This window comes from Cannabis sativa, chromosome 3 (assembly GCF_029168945.1).
Source record: "Cannabis sativa cultivar Pink pepper isolate KNU-18-1 chromosome 3, ASM2916894v1, whole genome shotgun sequence".
Lineage (NCBI taxonomy): Eukaryota > Viridiplantae > Streptophyta > Magnoliopsida > Rosales > Cannabaceae > Cannabis > Cannabis sativa.
The window spans coordinates 7,441,941-7,460,595 of record NC_083603.1 but is presented as its reverse complement, the minus strand read 5'-3'; the positions used below and the strand labels follow the sequence as shown (position 1 = coordinate 7,460,595).

General features: G+C 31.3%; 1 protein-coding gene across 1 annotated transcript; it reads left to right on the top strand.

The window, feature by feature from the left end:
* Positions 1-2,430: 2,430 nt before the first annotated feature.
* LOC115711045 (uncharacterized) lies at positions 2,431-4,885 on the top strand. The gene is made up of 2 exons (XM_061112320.1): positions 2,431-2,445; positions 3,863-4,885. The coding sequence occupies exons 1-2, from the start codon at positions 2,431-2,433 to the stop codon at positions 4,883-4,885; spliced, it is 1,038 nt and encodes a 345-aa protein (XP_060968303.1).
* Positions 4,886-18,655: the final 13,770 nt, after the last annotated feature.

Here is an 18,655-nt window from a genome sequence, read left to right as displayed (position 1 = left end):
TGTATGTACGAAATGCTCCTTCAGTGCAGCCCTCAATATTTCGATACTACCAAACTCCATGTTCAACTCAAACTTGAAGTCATCTTTCTTGGTTTGGGGATTGAACTCCAACCTCGAGGTATGATCACCTCCTTCATCATCACTGTGAACACTGTGTAGTTCATCTCCTGAATCTAACCCATCATTGCCATCATCATTGCCAATAGGATTCTCACTTGCCTGGTTCCACCATCTGTTTGGATCTGATGTCCCAACATGTTCCCTTTCCACTTCCCCTTGTGTGGCTGGATTGAACTCTTCTTCTATAAATTCAAAGTCACCATCAGTTGTTTGTCTTTGGGGCTGTGTTTGGGGCTGTGGTTCTGTTTGGGGTTGGGTTTGGGGCTGTGATTGGGGCTGTGGTTCTGTTTGGGGTTGGGTTTGGGGCTGTGACTGGGGCTGTGGTTCTGTTTGGGGTTGTGTTTAGGGTTGGGTTTGGGGCTGTGTTTCAGGCAGGGGTTGAGAAAGATAATCCATCTCAAAATCAGTGTTTGGGTCAGGCTGTGTTTCAGGAAAAGTGTCATGAATGACATCTGCAACAGGGGGGTAGTAGGTGCTTGTGTTTGGGGCTGTGATTGGGGCTGTGCTTCTGTTTGGGGTTGGGACCGAGCTTTCCTCATCCTCCTAAGTCTCAATCTCTTAGACCTTGGAGTGTCTTCTGCAACTTCATTGACTCCAGTGACCACAATCTCAGGGGAATTAGGTGCATCTGGCTCTACAACTTCATTGAATCCAGTGACCACAACCTCAGGGGAATTAGGTGTATCTGGCTCTGCATGAGCATCAGATTCCTTTGGAGGTTCCTGTCATGTTCACAACAATGAATATCACTAACACATTACATATCTAATTCAAAACTCAGAAATACTTAGTGAAAATTGTAACTCTATCAAAGTTACCTGTTCCTTGGTGAGATCAGATGCTTGATGGCTGTCACTGCCTTCACCTTCTGACAAGTCCTCTGCCCAGGCCATATAATCCTCCATCTCTGGAGGATTGAAATAATCAAAGTCCTCTTCAACCTCATTTGAGTCCACTTCATTTGAGACCACCTCATTTGAATCATCAGATGAGGAACATATCTCAATTGCTTCTTACAATTCTTCTGAAATCACCTCCTCTGTTGCAACTGCTGCCAAAAACTCACCCCAGTGGACAAAGAAATTGTAAAATTTGTCATTTACATTGACATGGCCTGGGGGATTCACAACAACATCAGCAACAACAGTACACCCTTCAGGCAGCTCCTCAATTTCACATTTCTCCACTTTTGAAGACTGTTGTGGTTCCTGCATCTTAACAGCTTCAGCATCCTCCTCCCATTCCACTGCTAACTGTGGATCTGGTAGCACCAGATACACATTAGCCTCTGCATTATTTCTAGCTGCCAAAAAGAACAACAACAACCATAAGTCATCAACTTTGACAACAATAAAACCTATGACATCAAACAACTAACATATGTACAAAAAAGTTTAAAATTGTACCTGTCAAATCCTCCAACATGAGCTGAATTGAAGCATTGTTTACAACCATGAAACCCATGTTTAAATGCTTCCCATGGTGCTTGTAAAGGAAACCAAAAGGAAACCTATATTCAAGGCTTCTTGCCATGTCCTCCAAATCATGTCTAGTAAAACCTTCAATTTTACAATGATCAAAGTACTCCCAACACCCTCCCTCATATCTTCTATTTCCAAATGGGGAAAACCATAAACCCCCATGTATAAGCTTCACTGTGAATTCACCCTCTTCATTCACTGCCACAATCACAACAAGCTATAGTGAACCAGAAATACAAAGACAAAAACCAAAACCAACAAATAGCCCCTGCACAAAGCCTAAACTAAACATTGGAAGTTAAGTTAAGAAAGTGCGGCTAAACCCCCCAAACAATTAGCCCCTGCACAAAAAGACAAAAACCAAAACCCACCCCACATGTGCAAACCATTTCCTTTTGGTCAACTGTAAACCACGTGAAATATCAAAAGCATATACCCCACTGATCAAGATACCCCACTGATCAAGACAAAACCCTCGACAGTGAGAAAAGATTCTTCTTTTCCTCAGAGCTTTGTTTTTTACTCAATATTCAAAGCCACTTTAATACCCATCTAACTATTTGACCTAACAACCTAATCCCAACCCATTATAAAAACCCATTTTCCCTGCTCAACCACACGTGAACCAGAAACACTCAACATAAACCCTAAAATTTTAAAAGTTTAGAAATCTTACCATGTGGGGGATCGTGCGAACTGCGCCTACGGTATTTCATTGTTGCTGATTTGCCTCCTTACACCGTCGCCTGAATGGGGTGGGTTTTCTTACTTCGGGGCTGGGTTTTCTTACTTCGGGGCTGGGTTTGGGTTTCCACTGTTGCAGACGACAATGGTGGAAGAGATGGTGAGGTTTTTTGTGTTAGGGGTTCGAATGGACAAGGGTTAAGTGTAAGTGTAGTTCTGTCCACTTTTAATTTTGTTTTGATTTTATTTCCCTTTTATTTTTTAGTTTTCTTTAATTTAAATTTTGTTCTGGGTTTTTAATTTTGTTTTTTTTTTTCTAGGTTTAGTTCTGTTTTTAATTAAATTTCTGCTTTTAATTTTATTTTTTAATTAAGTTTTAAATTTCTTATGTCATATTGGTTTATTTTAGGAAGGTGGCATGATTTAATGCCAATGTGACATGAGTTGCTGACAAGGATCGTGCCACGTAAGCCATTTTTGCCTTTAAACGGAGCCAAAGTGACGGAATAGTGCGGACCAAAACGGAAGTGGGGTTCAGGTAGTTTAGCCGCCAAAATTTGAGTTTTGGTGGTTAACTGTCACAAACCCAAAAGTTTGGGGGGTTTAGCCGCCAATATCCCTTTCAAAAATAATAATAACTAGAAACCAAAAAATTAAAATAATATCTTGTCTCATTTGAAAGTCTTCTTTTTATTATTTTTGAAATCCATTTGAAACTCTACGAAGGGAAATTTCCACTAGTTTATTTTTCATATAAATGATAGAAACAAGTGTCTCTCCTTGAGCATCATACCAATAAAGATAAGAAACTTCTTCTAAAAACACTTAAAAAGAATAAACTTAGCCTAAGGCACAAGACAAGCCACACTATGATAAAGACAAGTTAATTAAATAGCACAAGAAGCCTAGGAAAACACAAATTAAGGTGGTTTTTTTGTTCTTTCCAATGTAATATATATAATAACAAAGCTATAACAATATATGTTTGATTTCTTTTTAGAATGTTAATAGGAATTAGTCTTATTGATAAAAATATTTATACTTTAAATTCTATTGATAAAATTATAAAATTATTTTATTTTTATACAAATGGTGTAATACTTGTAATACTTGTTTATATAAATAGTATAATAGATGTATTACAAAAATTTAAAAATCAAACCAAACAATAAAATTTATTAAAAATTTCATTACAATTATCATTATACCAACACATACAATACCAGCCATTAGTTTTTTTTTTTTTAGAAAACTAAAAAAAACATCACATTAGTTTTAAAAAAACATAAGACAAGCCATATATGTCTCAAAACTATTTGGTAAAGGCTGAAAGGACATGTAGCACAAAACCAACAAAGAGAAGTTATATAAGTAGTGAATTATTGATTATTTAAATTCAAGAAACATTAGGTTTCAAAAAAAAAAAAAAAAATCAAGAAATATTCCATTTATTATTATTATTTGAATATAATGAAATACTTTATTAAGCATATGGTAAACACAAGTCAAAACTTATATAAACTGAGGTAATTCTAGCCACCAAATTGTTGTCATATCCGTGGAAATAACTATTTTAGCAAGATTATGAGCAATTAATTGAAGGTGCGTGGGGATTGGAAGCTGAGGACTTAGCTTGGAAGACCCTTTGGAAAATCAAAGTTCTACCTAAGGTTCTTCACCTAATTTGGAAGGCTCTCTCTGGGTGCTTACCAACCAAAACACAGTTACAATCCAAACATATTTTCGTGGGGCTGGAGTGTCCTTTTTGTAACAATGCAGCAGAGACAATTGAGCATGTGTTATTGTTCTGCAACTTCAGTACCTCCTGTTGGATTCGGTCTGGGTGGGGAAGTGCACCAACACAGAATGCCAGCTTTGTGGACTGGTTTACTGCTCTAGTCAGTCGGCAAAAACCAGAAATAATTGAGGAGGGAGTTATGATGTGTTGGTCTATTTGGAAGACCCGCAACGATGTCGTTTGGAACCAAAAAAACTGTTCTGCAGCTGATGTAGTGTGTACCGCGAGATTAATTCTTGCTCAATGGAAGTACGCTCAATCAAGGAAATTTGATCCCCTTCATGTGCCTGCTGGTACTTTTGAAGGAAGCGAGCGTTGGTCAAAACCGGATGCAAATAAGCTTAAGATTAATGTCAACGGGGCCGTGTTTGCTGCTGAAAATGCTTATGGTTCAGGTATTGTTGTTCGTGATGATGGTGGACGGTTGATTGAGGCTGTTGCAAGCTATGTAATTGGGGGTACTCAACCGGAATTGGCCGAGATAATGGGGATTAAGGAAGCACTCAGTTGGGTCAAGAGGAAAGGTATTCAAGATGTTGTCATTGAATCCGATAGCCTACTTTCGATCCAAGCGTTGGAAAGTTCTATTCGAATGCCTTCGGTGTTTGGTTTAATGGTTGTTGAGTGTCAAACTCTTTTACTTTCTCTTGTCAATGTTAAAATTTGTTTTGTTAAGCGATCTGCTAACAGAGTTGCACATTGCATTGCCCGCAACTCTTGTTTTTGGTCAGGTTGTAATTTTGTAGAAGGGACAGCGCCTGCTGCTCTTCAAACTCTTATTCTTGCCGATTTGGCAGTTTAATGGATTGAAGCTTTTCAAAAAAAAAAAAAAAATTAAATTTGCTAGCGATTATAAAAGAAAAACTTAGAGACATTGAGATGATTACAAAACAAATAAATATCTTATAAAATTGTTCTAAAATTCTACTAAACAAAAATCTTTGTTGTAAAGGAGCTTAATTACTCTTTCGACACTCTGTTTCAACCTTAACAATATCATAGTAACCTAAACAGAATTGGAACCCAGGAGAATCGTTGTAGCCCATAGAGTTGGAGCATACATTCCTATCATTATTATAATCTATATTTTTTTTTCTTTCTTAATTCTTCGACCAATTAATATTATTTATTTATTTATATTTTAAAAATTTAAATATATATTAAAGTGTTAGTAAAATAGGTGTTAGACACAATTTATTAAGTTAGGGTTTTCAATTGAAATTGATTATGCATTCTTCACAACTTAAGTTAGTGACTCAAAATCAAACTACAACAAGACTTTTATTTTCAACTTGTATCAATCAATGAGTCATGTTATATATTGACTAGCTAGTTAAGTGGAAAGTGGTCACTACAACCAACAAAGGGAAACAAATGTTGTAATAATAATGCAAAATGATATTTGGTCCTTCTACATTGGATCTATTATATATAATCTTATCCCAAATCTATTAGTTATGGGATCATATCATATGTAGGACCTACTTATAGCCACATGGTTGTCCTCATGAGTAGGAATATATATTGACCATAGATGGCCACCTTAAATTGACTCTAAAAATAAAATTTGTCATTGAATTTTCTCTTTTAGGAAATTAGAACAAGTGCTATGGTTTTGCACCATCTTTTGCTTTGTTCTACACTTAATTTGTTATTATATTCCCCTTTTTTCAAGTACTAGTATTTCTCACAAACCTTCTCTTTTTCTAACTCCAAGTGTTGATATCTTGACTTCACATGATTAAATATTGAAAAATGATAAAAGCATTTTATTTTATACTCATTTTTGCATCTTTTTTTTTACTTAATAAATAACATGTGTATTTCAGTAGTGTTTTTTTTATTGTTGGAAAAATTATGCATTTTGAATATCAAATAATTAAATGATGTCCATGCCATAAATCAAGGAAATGAGATATGTATATAATGTATGTGTATAAGAGAATTGAATAGGGGAAAAATGAAATGTGAAATGAAAGTGTGTAAAAGAGAATGGAATGAAAAAGAAAAAAAGGAATGAGAATGAGAATGTGTAAAAGAAAATGGAATTGATTATGAATATAAGTTCATATGGCATCATCGTTTTTTAATTGGTACAATCAAATGGGGGATTCCAATTATTTCATTTTAAACAAAAATATAACAGTCTTGATATTAAATTATATAAGAGTAGTTTATTCAATGAAGAGTTGTAAAGATTGTGCATTGACATGTTTTAACATATTAAAAAAATGAATTGTTGTAAAAGTTGTATTAAATTTAACATTGACTTAAATTTGGTACAAAATCAATAATGAATCAAATTCGCGCTATAATAAATGTTAAAATTTTTTATTTACTTATTTGTTATAAATTAATAATTTTTTATTATTTTTTTTATAAAAAATAGAAATTTCTATTAATAGGCCAATTGGACAAAATCCATTACATGAAAATATAGCTTGTAGAATAAAATCATCAATAATATGCTTATCAAGTCGCTTACAATAAAAGGGAAGAAACCCCTAACATCAACCTTAACTAAATATCCAAAAAGGCACGTCAGCGATGAAGCATTAAAGAAATGTAAAGTATATACTAAGTTTTCAAACTAAATAGATACTTGAGAGAGTTTATCTATCAATAGCTATTAACTAATGATTTTCCAATAAAAATTAAAAAAAATAATAATTCCACTATTTAAATAATAAATAAAGGTAATAACAAGACTAACTATGTTCTGACACTCTTTCACAATTGGAGCATAACACAAAGCCAATAGACAAATCTGAAAGAAAATAAGACACTCTTGCAAAAGCAACTCGAGCCATTCAACAAATCACCAATTACCCAATAGAGATCAAATTATTCCCCTATCCTCGTACCGTTGACAATCCTTACTAATTTTGGAAAGTGGTGTAAAAATCACTATTGAAAGTAAAAACAAAACATATGAATTGGCATAACTAAATAGGAATTAGTGGTACTATTCCCCAAACTCATCACCACCTAAGACCCATGGCTGACTAGTAGGGTTGTTCATCAAACTGCTCAAACCGCTTAAACTGCCTGCATTACCAAAAAATACAGTTTGCAATTCTTTGCAGTGCAATTGCAATTTGAATTTTTCCTAAACCGCGACGTACGGTACAGTTTGTAGTTTTAAATTGTTGATATGCGGTTCTAACTGCATTGCACCACATATTATAAAAATACTAATTTTTATATTTATTTAGGTCCAATATGTGAAGCCCACTAATTATTGTATTATTGAAACTTAAAACTTTTTTTCATATTTATTTTCAAGCTTTATGGTATTTTTGACTGGTATTGCTCAAACTTTGTTGTATTTGTGATAATTTAATTATTTGGTTATAGTCCAAACTGCAAAAACTGCACCGCACCGCACCATTTTTTGCGGTGCAGTTTTTGGGGTTTTTTAGTTTTGCGGTACAGGTGCGGTTTGGGAAATTAGAAAAATTGCATCTACGGGTTGGTTTGAAAAAATGGTCAAAAACCGCACCACCCGCACCGCGAACAACCCTACCGACCAGATCCGAACCCACCCCCTCTGACTGATGTAGTGTGTGAAACTAACATCCTACCCTAATCCACAATAGTCATGCCATGAAGCCACCTCTCGACAACCCAACATTATCAAAAGTCCCGTAAACTAGCCACCTTAAAATCATATTTGACTTGTCCCGTCAGAGAAGATAGCATCTCCAACAGCCGAGACAACCCAGACTCGACACGAGAACGTCAACGAGAACCCCAACAAAGAATCGCAACACAAGGACCACCATAAACTAGAGAATGATGGCATTAGATCTCACAACAAACCCCCAAGAGCAATGGTGGCGAAAAGTAGAAATAAAGCCCCCAACAAATCCCATCTCATATGGCAATCACTCTACCCCTCCTCCATCCCATCCCCAACGATGGCCACACCAAGCCCAAAAGAAGGTCGGTGAGCCCTCTCCGGATAGGGAAACAAAGACTCTTAGTGGCAGCATCAGAAGAAAACACGAGAGAGAGAGAGAGAGAGAGAGAGAGAGAGAGAGAGAGAGAGAGAGAGAGAGAGAGAGAGAGAGAGAGAGAGAGAGAGAGAGAGAGAGAGAAACTATACCCCTAAAAGCACTCACATTAAATGTTTTAAAATAGAGATTCTTTATAATATTTAAAGAAGTAAACTAAAAACACGCAACATCAGATGCTCTAAACTCATTCTTTATTTCAAAATTTCTTTAAAATTTACTATGCATGCTCTATATTTATAGAATATTATTCATTGTTCTAAACTTATTTTATTAATTTTTTGGAGTTTTAATTTTTTTTTTATATGGGAATGTGTGTAAATACTAATAATATATGTTTGAAATGAATTAAATATCTTAAAATTTAAAAAAAAAATAGAGTTCTGGTAATTTATTTTAAAGAAGTTAATGTATGGTGTAATAAAAAATTTGAGGTAACATAAAAAAAAGTTGAGTTTTGTGATGTATTTTAAATGATAGAGTAGAAAAACTGATGTGACTGCTCGTAAAAAATAATATTGATCTTTTTTAAAAAATGTTAAAAGACACTACTGATATTTAATATCTAATAATTTTATCAATTAAAAAATATGTTTTATTTAATTATAATATATATTGGCATAATTATAAAATTTAGACTAAACATAATAATGAGTTATTTCTTTTTTAGTTAAAGTTTACTATGAAATATTTACACCTTGCAGATAATTTAAGGTAGCATTGAGTAATTCTAATATTAATATCTATGTATTAAACAAAACTAGATCTATTGACTTTTTTTTTAAAGGCTAGCCTACAAATTATAATTGAAAAATGCTCTATTTTTTATCATTATAATGAATAGATTAATGCATATAAAAAGTATTAGTGGTGCTTATTACTTTTTTAAGGAAAAATGTTAATAGGTATTAGTGGTGCTTAACACTTTTTTATGTATTAATATCGCTATTGGTCCAAATAAATATTGTGTTCCATATAATTTAATATAATAACATTTAGGGAGTATTGTTAGCCAGTCACAAAACGACATATCTAGAGGTGCTAGGTATTACTGGTGCCTAATAACAATGCTCTCTTTTTAGGTTAGGTGTTATATTATTATTAGTGTAATTAAGTATCGAATATTATATATATTAATAATAATTTTTAAAAAATATCGCTAATCAATTACAAGAAAAAAATGCTCGATACCCAATAACAACACTCTAATAAATATGCTTAGGTTGTTCACTCAATTTGGTTGGCCAACTAAAATAATAGCAATAGATGTGGTATGCCTAATTTGGCAGCTATAACATTATGATAGAGAAAGTTTATGTTATGTTAGTCAATAATTAATAACTCTCAACTAACCCAACGGTTTGTATTCATACTTGTACGATCCACATCTCTATCCAACGGCCAATATTAATTTTCAGTTCAAACAAAATCCAGAAAACAAAGACATATCCTTCAACAACTTCAACTAATTACATCAACTTGTACAAAAAGTACAAAATAATACAAAGTTTATTAAGGGCAATAAAATTCAATAGTTACTAAAATTTATATAGAAGTCTCAAATACTTGAAAATTAAAACATAGTTATTTGAATCGTGAAAAGAAAAAAAAAATCTAAAAAACATATAGAAACATTAAAAAAAATGCAACTAGTTATTACATCATCTCCAAACATAAGACAATCTAACTCCAATGAATGTTGTAAAATTTATATTAAAATTGGTTCAAAAATTGAATTTGTTCTATTTGACTTAAATTTTATAATTGTATTCTAATACATTAAGTGTAAATTTAACTTAAAAAGTCTAACAATTTTTTTATTGAAAATATATATAAAAATTCTACTAAATAAATAAACAAAATATAAAAATTTATCAATTATATTAATAGTGATAAAAGAGTAAATGAAAATTATAATATTTTTTTATTATTAAGTAAAAAATGTGATATTTATTTATTTTTCTTTTGAAAAGAATGTGATATTTATTATAGTGTAAATTTAACTAATATATTATATTTTGTGTCAAATTTAACATAATTTTTAGTATATATTAAATTTAATCTTAATTATACACCACATTAGAATTCAATTTTATAATAAAGAAACATAAAACTTAAACTATCAAAGATTGAGTGACGAGACTTAAGATGCCTACAATTCTAGATTGTTACAATAGATTCATGCAGAAATCTACTTCTCCAAACTTTCTGGTGGAATATGTCACTTTCCAATTCTATTGAATTGACTCAATTGAGCCAAAACTATATGAGGCTAAATTAAGTGACCATAAAAAGTATGGGAAATTTACACCCACTACTGATTTTTTCCATTTTATTACATTTATACTGTGCCACGCTGGAAACAACATTTGTACTGTTTTTGTTTTTTTTTTTTTTTTTTTGGCGCATCGCCTTGAAACTTTAGCTGTGTTTGGTTATTTTCTTCGTATTCCAGAGTACATAATTCATTACCAATTGCTTCATTGCTTCATTTTTTCAAAATATTTTATAATAATAATAATAAAATGTAAAATAATGGGTAGTTGTGTCTCCCCACTTCAAAATTTAAATTTTTTTGTTTTATTAAAATGATTGATTTGGATGTGAGATGTGACAACTCTCACACACACTACTCAATAAAGCTAACCCTCTACTATTATATATATGTAGAGATGTGAGATGTGAGATGTGACAAATCAGTTCATGCATGCTTGCCACGTACATCTCCTCTCCTATCAACATATATATATGATATCCAACTCTACTATTATATATACTTAATTATATTGAAGGAACCATTCAAAAAAAAAAATATATTGAAGGAAAAGAAAGAAACTTAGAACACCGGCTGCAAAGACACAGAATAGATAATTCATGGCTGAGATGATGAGGGGAAGGAAGACCATGATGGTGATAGTTCTTAGTTCTTCTTCTTCATCTTCTTTTCTTTTCTTCTTCTTTTTTTTTTTTTTTTTTTTTTAATTTTTTGAAGTTCTTAGTTATGTTTTTTTTTTTTTAAAATATAAGAGTTAGTGTGGTTTTTTTTTGTTCTAATTTTCTAGAACTTTTCTTGCAAATATAGTGCATTTAGTATTGAGGATGTGCACAACATAGTTAATTTTTGATCATTTCTTTTTTATTGTTTTTTTTGTTTTAGTATTGTTTTAGTATTGTTTTACTGTTGTTTTTCATGATTTATTTATTTGATGCCGATTTCACTGCCCTTGCTCCATCTCGCTGGAATTAATAGGTATTTTCTGGGTGTTCTCGTGTTGTTGTGATGGTTATGTCTGTGAGTGTGGAAGATGGAGGCTATAAATACATTTCTTCTTCGTTCTCTTTGGCTATTTTTGTGGTTTTTTTCTTTTGGTTCTCCTATAAATATATTTGACGAGCTCACTTACAAGAGAGTTTTGAGGTGTGTGTTTCTTTTATATTTTTCTAAGTAGTTATATTTGCTTCATTTGTTTTTGTGTTGTTTCAGTGTTGTTTTAGTAGTTTTTTTTTTATAATTTTCTAGGAATAGACTTGCAAACATAGTTGATTTTGCATCTGGTGTTGAGGTTGTGCAGTAGATTGTTTGTTTTTTTTAATCATTTTTTTCTTTTGTTTTGTTTGATTGTTTTAGTGTTGTTTTACTGTTGTTTTGCCATGATTATTTATTGACGTCGATTTTACTGCTTTTGTTTATTCTTGCCGGATTTAATGGTTTTTTCTTGGTGATTTCCGTCTCCGGCGTCTCCCCACACACGAAGAAGGTTGTTTCCCGTGTGTTTTTCTGTTCACAGTATAAATGTTATACTGTTGGGCTTGGACAGTACAAAAGTAATGAAATTGGGCTGGGGCAGTAAAAATGTTGTTTTTGCCGTGTCCCAGTATAATTGTAAAGTTTTGGTCCAAAAGCAGTATTTTTGTAAAATTCCCAAAAATATTGGGGTGCATGTGTAAGAGTCATGGGATCGAATTTTAATAACTCAAATAATGTATAAACTCAATCGAGCCACATTAAAAGTTACGAAACTATTGTACTTCTCGTAATGAAAATTTGTGAGCTGCATTTGAAAATCAATTAAAATGATCATTCAGATTGAAATTCATTATGCTTCAACAACTTTAGATTAACTTAACATTAATCCTAACAAAATTTCTTATTGGGACTAATTTTCCCAATTAAAGGCTTATAACCAATCATTTTTTCCTCTTTATATCAGTTGGGAAAATACACATTTTAGTCTATGCTTTATGATTTCAAACTTGTTTTCTTATATTCCATTTGAGCCTCACATGCATCACCACTTTATAGATTTTGTAAGAATAGTCACTAACTAGAAACTTAGACAAGTAAACAATAAAAAATATGGCAAATTTCAAAACAACAAAACAAAATTAAAATGAACACAAGGAATATGTGGTGAGCTCAACATAAAGCCTACCTACTCTTCTTTTCACACACACAAAAAAGAGAAACTACTCTTATGTATACCCTCGACTATTTGAAACAAGAGTCCAAAGATCATAAAATTGACTTCCAAGTTCCACATGCTATAGCAAATTCTTACACTTTTGTGTTTTTTTTTTTAACTTAGAACATCAATATTCCAACTAGATCAATATCTTGGAAGGTATGCATAGCATAGAAAAAGTAAAATAATAAGCACATTGCAAAGCATTTCAATACTTTGTTGCATTAACCAGTTTGAAATCTACCAAAAATATTGTCCACAATTTAGTTACAATGTAGAAGGTTAGCTCTAAAGTTCAGAGTCCAAACACATTCGTATCCAACTAGTGACGGACCCAGAATTTTTACTTTGTGGGAGCTTATTTATCATTAAAAAATATTTATACTTATATTATAATCACTCTTACTAGATTTATTTAATTTTGTGGGGGCTTTTTTATTATTTTAGTCTATAATTATCAAATTAAAAAAAGTACATTTAATTTTTTAAAAGGTAATATTTTTGTTAGTGGGGGCTATAGCCCCATATTAATACTACTAGGTCCGTCCCTGTATCCAACTAATCTATTTTCTCATCAAAACATCCCTATTCACAATACAAAAGCCTAAGAAGAAATTTCCTAGAATCGTATAAATTCAAACAAATTGAAATAATCTATATCTATATATAGAAACAAAAAAGAAGCATAAATGTTATTTTTCCTTTGTCCCTGTATTTTGGTAGTTTGTATATAAATACACAAAATTTGATGGGATAATTACATAAAATATTTTTTTTTTGTAAATTTTTTGTACGTTTACATTCATTTAATTTTTTCTTAACAATTTGAAGATATTTTATATAAATAATACAAAAATAATAAAAAAAACTAATAAAAAATAATATCCAAACAAGAACAAAAAAATAATATACGAATAACAATTTAGCTTGGCCTAAAATAATTGAACACATAAATTACATACAAATTTATTATTTACTTATCTATTATAGGGCTTGTAATTCATGTTGCTGCATTGTTATTCTCTGACTGTTGTACTATCTTATTTCTTTTCTGTCAAATTATTTCTTACAAATAACTTAAGAAACTCTTATGCTAAACAACATATATTTCTGTCAAATTTGATTATGATTGATGTATGTACTAATTTGATCTTCAAATCTTTTGTGTTTTAAAACCAAGCTTGCCACATACTAGGTTTGTTCTAATTAACTTATTATTCTTGTCCAGTTTTATTATTTAATGATTTGTTTACTTCTATGCTCCAGCTTCACAATACTTTCACCCCACTTAGATCATGCGTATTTGTTTGGGTTAGAATAATCAAAGGTGTTTTTGGTTGTTAATAATAATATTCATATATGTTTCCACAAGTCTACATTATTGATATCAATGAAAGCATTTTTTATTTCTTTCTAGTCTTCCAATGGTAAAACTTTCTATAGACAACACTTGTAGATAAACTTTTATAGCTCACAAATATTTGCTGAAGAATTTATCTCTAATCTCTTTTAGGCAGGCAGCAAAGAGATAGCTTCCACAACATGAAACAAGCAATTTTTGTGTTAGATTGTAATTTGGTTGTTTCGGTTTTTGGGGGGATTTAGGCTTGTTTTGTTTGTTGCTTTTAGTATTATTTTGATGTTTGAGATGTTTTCTTTATATCATTGTTGTGTAATTACACTTGCCGTAATAGTGTTCCAGCTTGTAACCACGGTTTTTCTCCGCCATAATGAATAAAGTTGGGAAGAGGTCACTCATGGACATGTGACCTTCATCTCTTCCTATGGTCTATAATGTATAATTAGTGCTCTAGTACTGGTTTAACTGCAGACTTTTGTTGTTGCTGAATGGTTAAAGAGAGGCCACAAGAATTTATAATTATATGATTGATTTTCTTTTTTGGTTTTCGGAGTAGCACTTTGTTGCAGTCCTTTAATTTCTTGTAAACCAGATGATGATTTCTTATTATTATCCTCTGTAAACCAAGTGAAAAAGTTTGTTAGAAAATATTAATATTGGTTATTTTCGTGTAAGTCTGCTTTCCTTTGGTTTACTTCAAGTCGGGGTTCTAATGGATTGAGAGAAATAGTAAAATTTTTGGAGGTTTGGGAGAAAGTTAAATTTTGGAAAGCTTCCTGGGTTTTTAGAACGAAACACTTTGAGAATCTGTCGTTTTTCATATGTTCGAATTGATATGGGAAAAAGAAGGGTCTCTTGATAATCATCGAGAGGTAAAATTCTTTTTCATATAGTTAGATTTAATTTATACATATTGTGTTGAGATCAGGGGTTTAAGATTTATATAGATTCAACCATTTTTTTTTTAAACCTGAATTCTAATTTTTGTTTTCACTGATACTTTGATATGAACCTTAAAAACTAACGAAGAATTCGTAATAATAACAACAACGATATTCAAAAAAAAATCTCAAAATCACCAAAGACATATAAATATATATATATATATATAACAAAGTTATAGAATGATAATCAAATGAAAAATGACCTTGTATGAGATTATATTAATAATAATAAATTTGTCTGACGGTTAAAACTTATGGTCAACCTGACCCGTTTTTGGTTGAAGCTATGGCGTTGAAGGAGACGCTCAGTTGGGTGAGGGGAAGGTGGGTTGAGGGGGGGTGTGCCTGCTGGTGTGGTTATGGAGTCGGATTCGCTACTGCTGGTGCAAGCCGTGCAACAGAAGAAGCGTTTGTTGTCTCCGGTGGGGCTTTTAATTTCGGATTGTGTTGCTCTTATGCAATTCTCTCTTTTGTTTCCTATTTCAATTAATTTTGTTAAACTGTAGCGGCTAACTTTTTGGCTCGTTCTTCTGGTTCTATTCCTGTCTGTATTTCCTGCGGGGGTTTTGTCCCTGCTGGTTTGGAAGCTATCTTGGTAGCTAATTTGATTTAATAAAATTTAATTTTTTTGGCTCAAAAAATAAAAGTGACATGCTTAGACTCACCATAGGTGAATACATAAGCACATAATCACTCATTCACAAATATAATTATATCATCAAAAAAGCTCATAATATATCAAACAATTCTATCACATGAATATAATTATGTTTCAATTGATAAATAACACATATTAAAATGTGAGATTATAATTATTAAAAAATAATTTACTTTAATTTAATAATGTGATTATGAGTCAATTAATCATTTAAATTGACCAAACACACAATATAATCTTACAATTAAGTGAGAAAATAAAATGGAGCAAAATAATTAAAAATTGTTCTAAAATGGATTCCCCCACACACTAAAAAAAGTTGAAGTTTTTTTTTTGGAAAGAATATGAAAACTACATGTAGTTTGTCAAAAAAACTACGTGTAGTTTGCTAACAAAATGACATGTAGTTTATTGAAAAGTGACATGTAGTTTATCAGCAATTCACTAAATGATAATATTTCGAAAAAACAATAAAAATTTGGCTGAAAGCATTCATAAAAACGATACGTAGTTTTAGGGTTGTCTTCAACCTTCAGATGGGTCATTCAGACCCGAGTCGATCCATTTTGAACCTGATCACCGACCCTGTCAGATTTTAGACTCCAATATTGTTGGTTTTTGTGGTACTAAATTAGGTACGCAACAAAAGAGTTTCGTATTATCTAATTATTATTGTACCATATCCCATTGGATATCCAGATGTGTGTACATTAAATCAAAACAATAAAATAACAAGTTTAGGTTATATACCTCTAGATGACTATCAGGATATCCTCGAAATTTCTTGTATATTGTATCACTTAATCCAGATGATGAGGATGATGCAATTGGACTCACACCAACGTCTTCCAAATCGTTCCACCACACACAAAGAATAGTGTGGACTATTAGGATAAAGTGTATAATGTTCTTGTTGAGTTCTAAATACATGAGCAAGAACAGTTGAGAAAAAATTCTTTCTTTCTTTATCTCTCTAATTTTGAAAATTAATGTCAAAAGAGTTAAGTCTGATTTCTCAAATCAGGCTTCTAGTAATAGTATTAAATCACATTTAATTGTTTAAATAAATATCTATAACCAAATTCGATTACTGATATATATATTAGGGAATCTCTCAATTACTTGAGGGAATATCTCAATTACTTCCATAGGGACATGGTAGGCGCCTACCTTGTCTGAATTAAGATAACGTCGGTGTCTTGTCTTGACAATTTTTATCTTGACAAATTTTGTCTTAACAACTTTCATCTTTTCCCTATATAATTAATTTGAAAAATTATATATTTATACAAATATAATTAGTTATTATTTTACCGATTCAAAATAGATTTTTTCGAACATCATTATACTACTATTTATCCCTTCCCTTGATAGTGTTTCAAGGTGGCGATTCGGGGATTATGGACCTATAATTTTAAGTTCCAATAAACAAGATTATTTATTGAGTCTCATCAACCAAATAATCTTTGTTTATTAATTTTATGAATACTCCACTAAAAATATAGAATTGAACTCTTAGTAATTATAGAATTATATTTATTGCGTTTTACTGCATTGTTCTGATATAATCAATTTAATTGATTAGCCCTTCATGTGTTGGTTCGTAATTATTTTTGATCAAATTACTATTTTACCCTTCTAATTACTTCTTTATCCTTTAGTACCATTAATTTATTAGTGGAAGTATAATTCAGACCCCATATGAATTTATGCACAACTTTCCAGTACTAGAATTAACACATAAAAAGAACCAACACTCGATCCATTAGGAAAGTCAGAGTTCCATAATTGTAGATCATGTTTCCAGCCATCCACGTTATTAGATTCCTAAAATAGAAGTTGTAAGAATTATTTTCTTTGAGAAACTTTAACGAGTGAATAAAATAAACTAATAACATGAACATGAGTTCATGATTACTCAGGATTTAGGCCAATCTACTATTGGTCATCGTTATGATACGAAATTAGGTCTTTATAATAAATGGTATGTTAATAAAGATAACTTTATTCATACCGTCCCTTGTCATATATAATCTATATTATATACAACACCTTCACTTTGATGTCATATTACATCCGTAATCTGAATCGAGATTAATTGCATTGAAGAATGGGCATTAGTGAACCGTATTCGCAACTATTGATTAAATTTTTTATATTTTTAATATGTTACTGACTATTTTATTCATAGCTAAGCGGTCTTAGTTTTTTGTACAGCTACAAGCCACATCCTCATATATGAATAAAGAATTTTTTGATATTTAATATAAATTATTCAATAATAAATATTAATAATTTAACATTCAATGTATATATCAAAATATTCAACTCTTTATTAATAACTAGAAATATCTTTATAGACTTTTCATAGCATAAACCTCAATAGGTACACCGTTTTTTATGTCATTTGGGAGGGGGTTCACTATTTTTCATGCTCAATCCATTTCCACCAATAAAACTCTAAATCCAAAATACCATAAACCTATTTTCGGCCATGAAAATGAACTTGAAAAAGTTTCAAAAATCTCAAGAAAATGAGATTGATGGCTGAGAAAAATAAAGTTCCAACGATTCCTACTATCAAAAAACTCAATTTTTCCCATTAAACACTCATTCGAAAATTATTGTGTCAAAAAGAATTTTGAAAAAAAATTGGTTTGAGCCCAAATGTAAGCCCTAGAATAAAATGAGATGGCTCTAAATACCATTTGTTGAATTTTGATACACAATGAGCATGCTATTAACAATAAAACATGCTCATATCATCCAAGATTAAACATTTAACTTTAAGCTTTAACTTTATAATTAGTAAATATACCTCATTTAATATTTGATGTTAAATCTTGAACCATTGTTGATGTAAAGACCGCATATGATAAATACCTTGTATTATTAAATAATTAAGGTTTATGTATGAGATTAATTAATAATTATGAAATGCATATTTTAGAAATATATTTAATGTATCATATATGTTGTTATGCTATTTTATGTCTAATTACCCAATTTCTGTGTTTGTGTTCGGAAGCGGTGGAAAGCGGCGTTGGGGCCTTTAGAGAATTGTATTATATGGTTTAGAATATTTTTCGGGGTATCATTGTTAAGTTTTAGCGGTGTTGGTATTTTCGGGG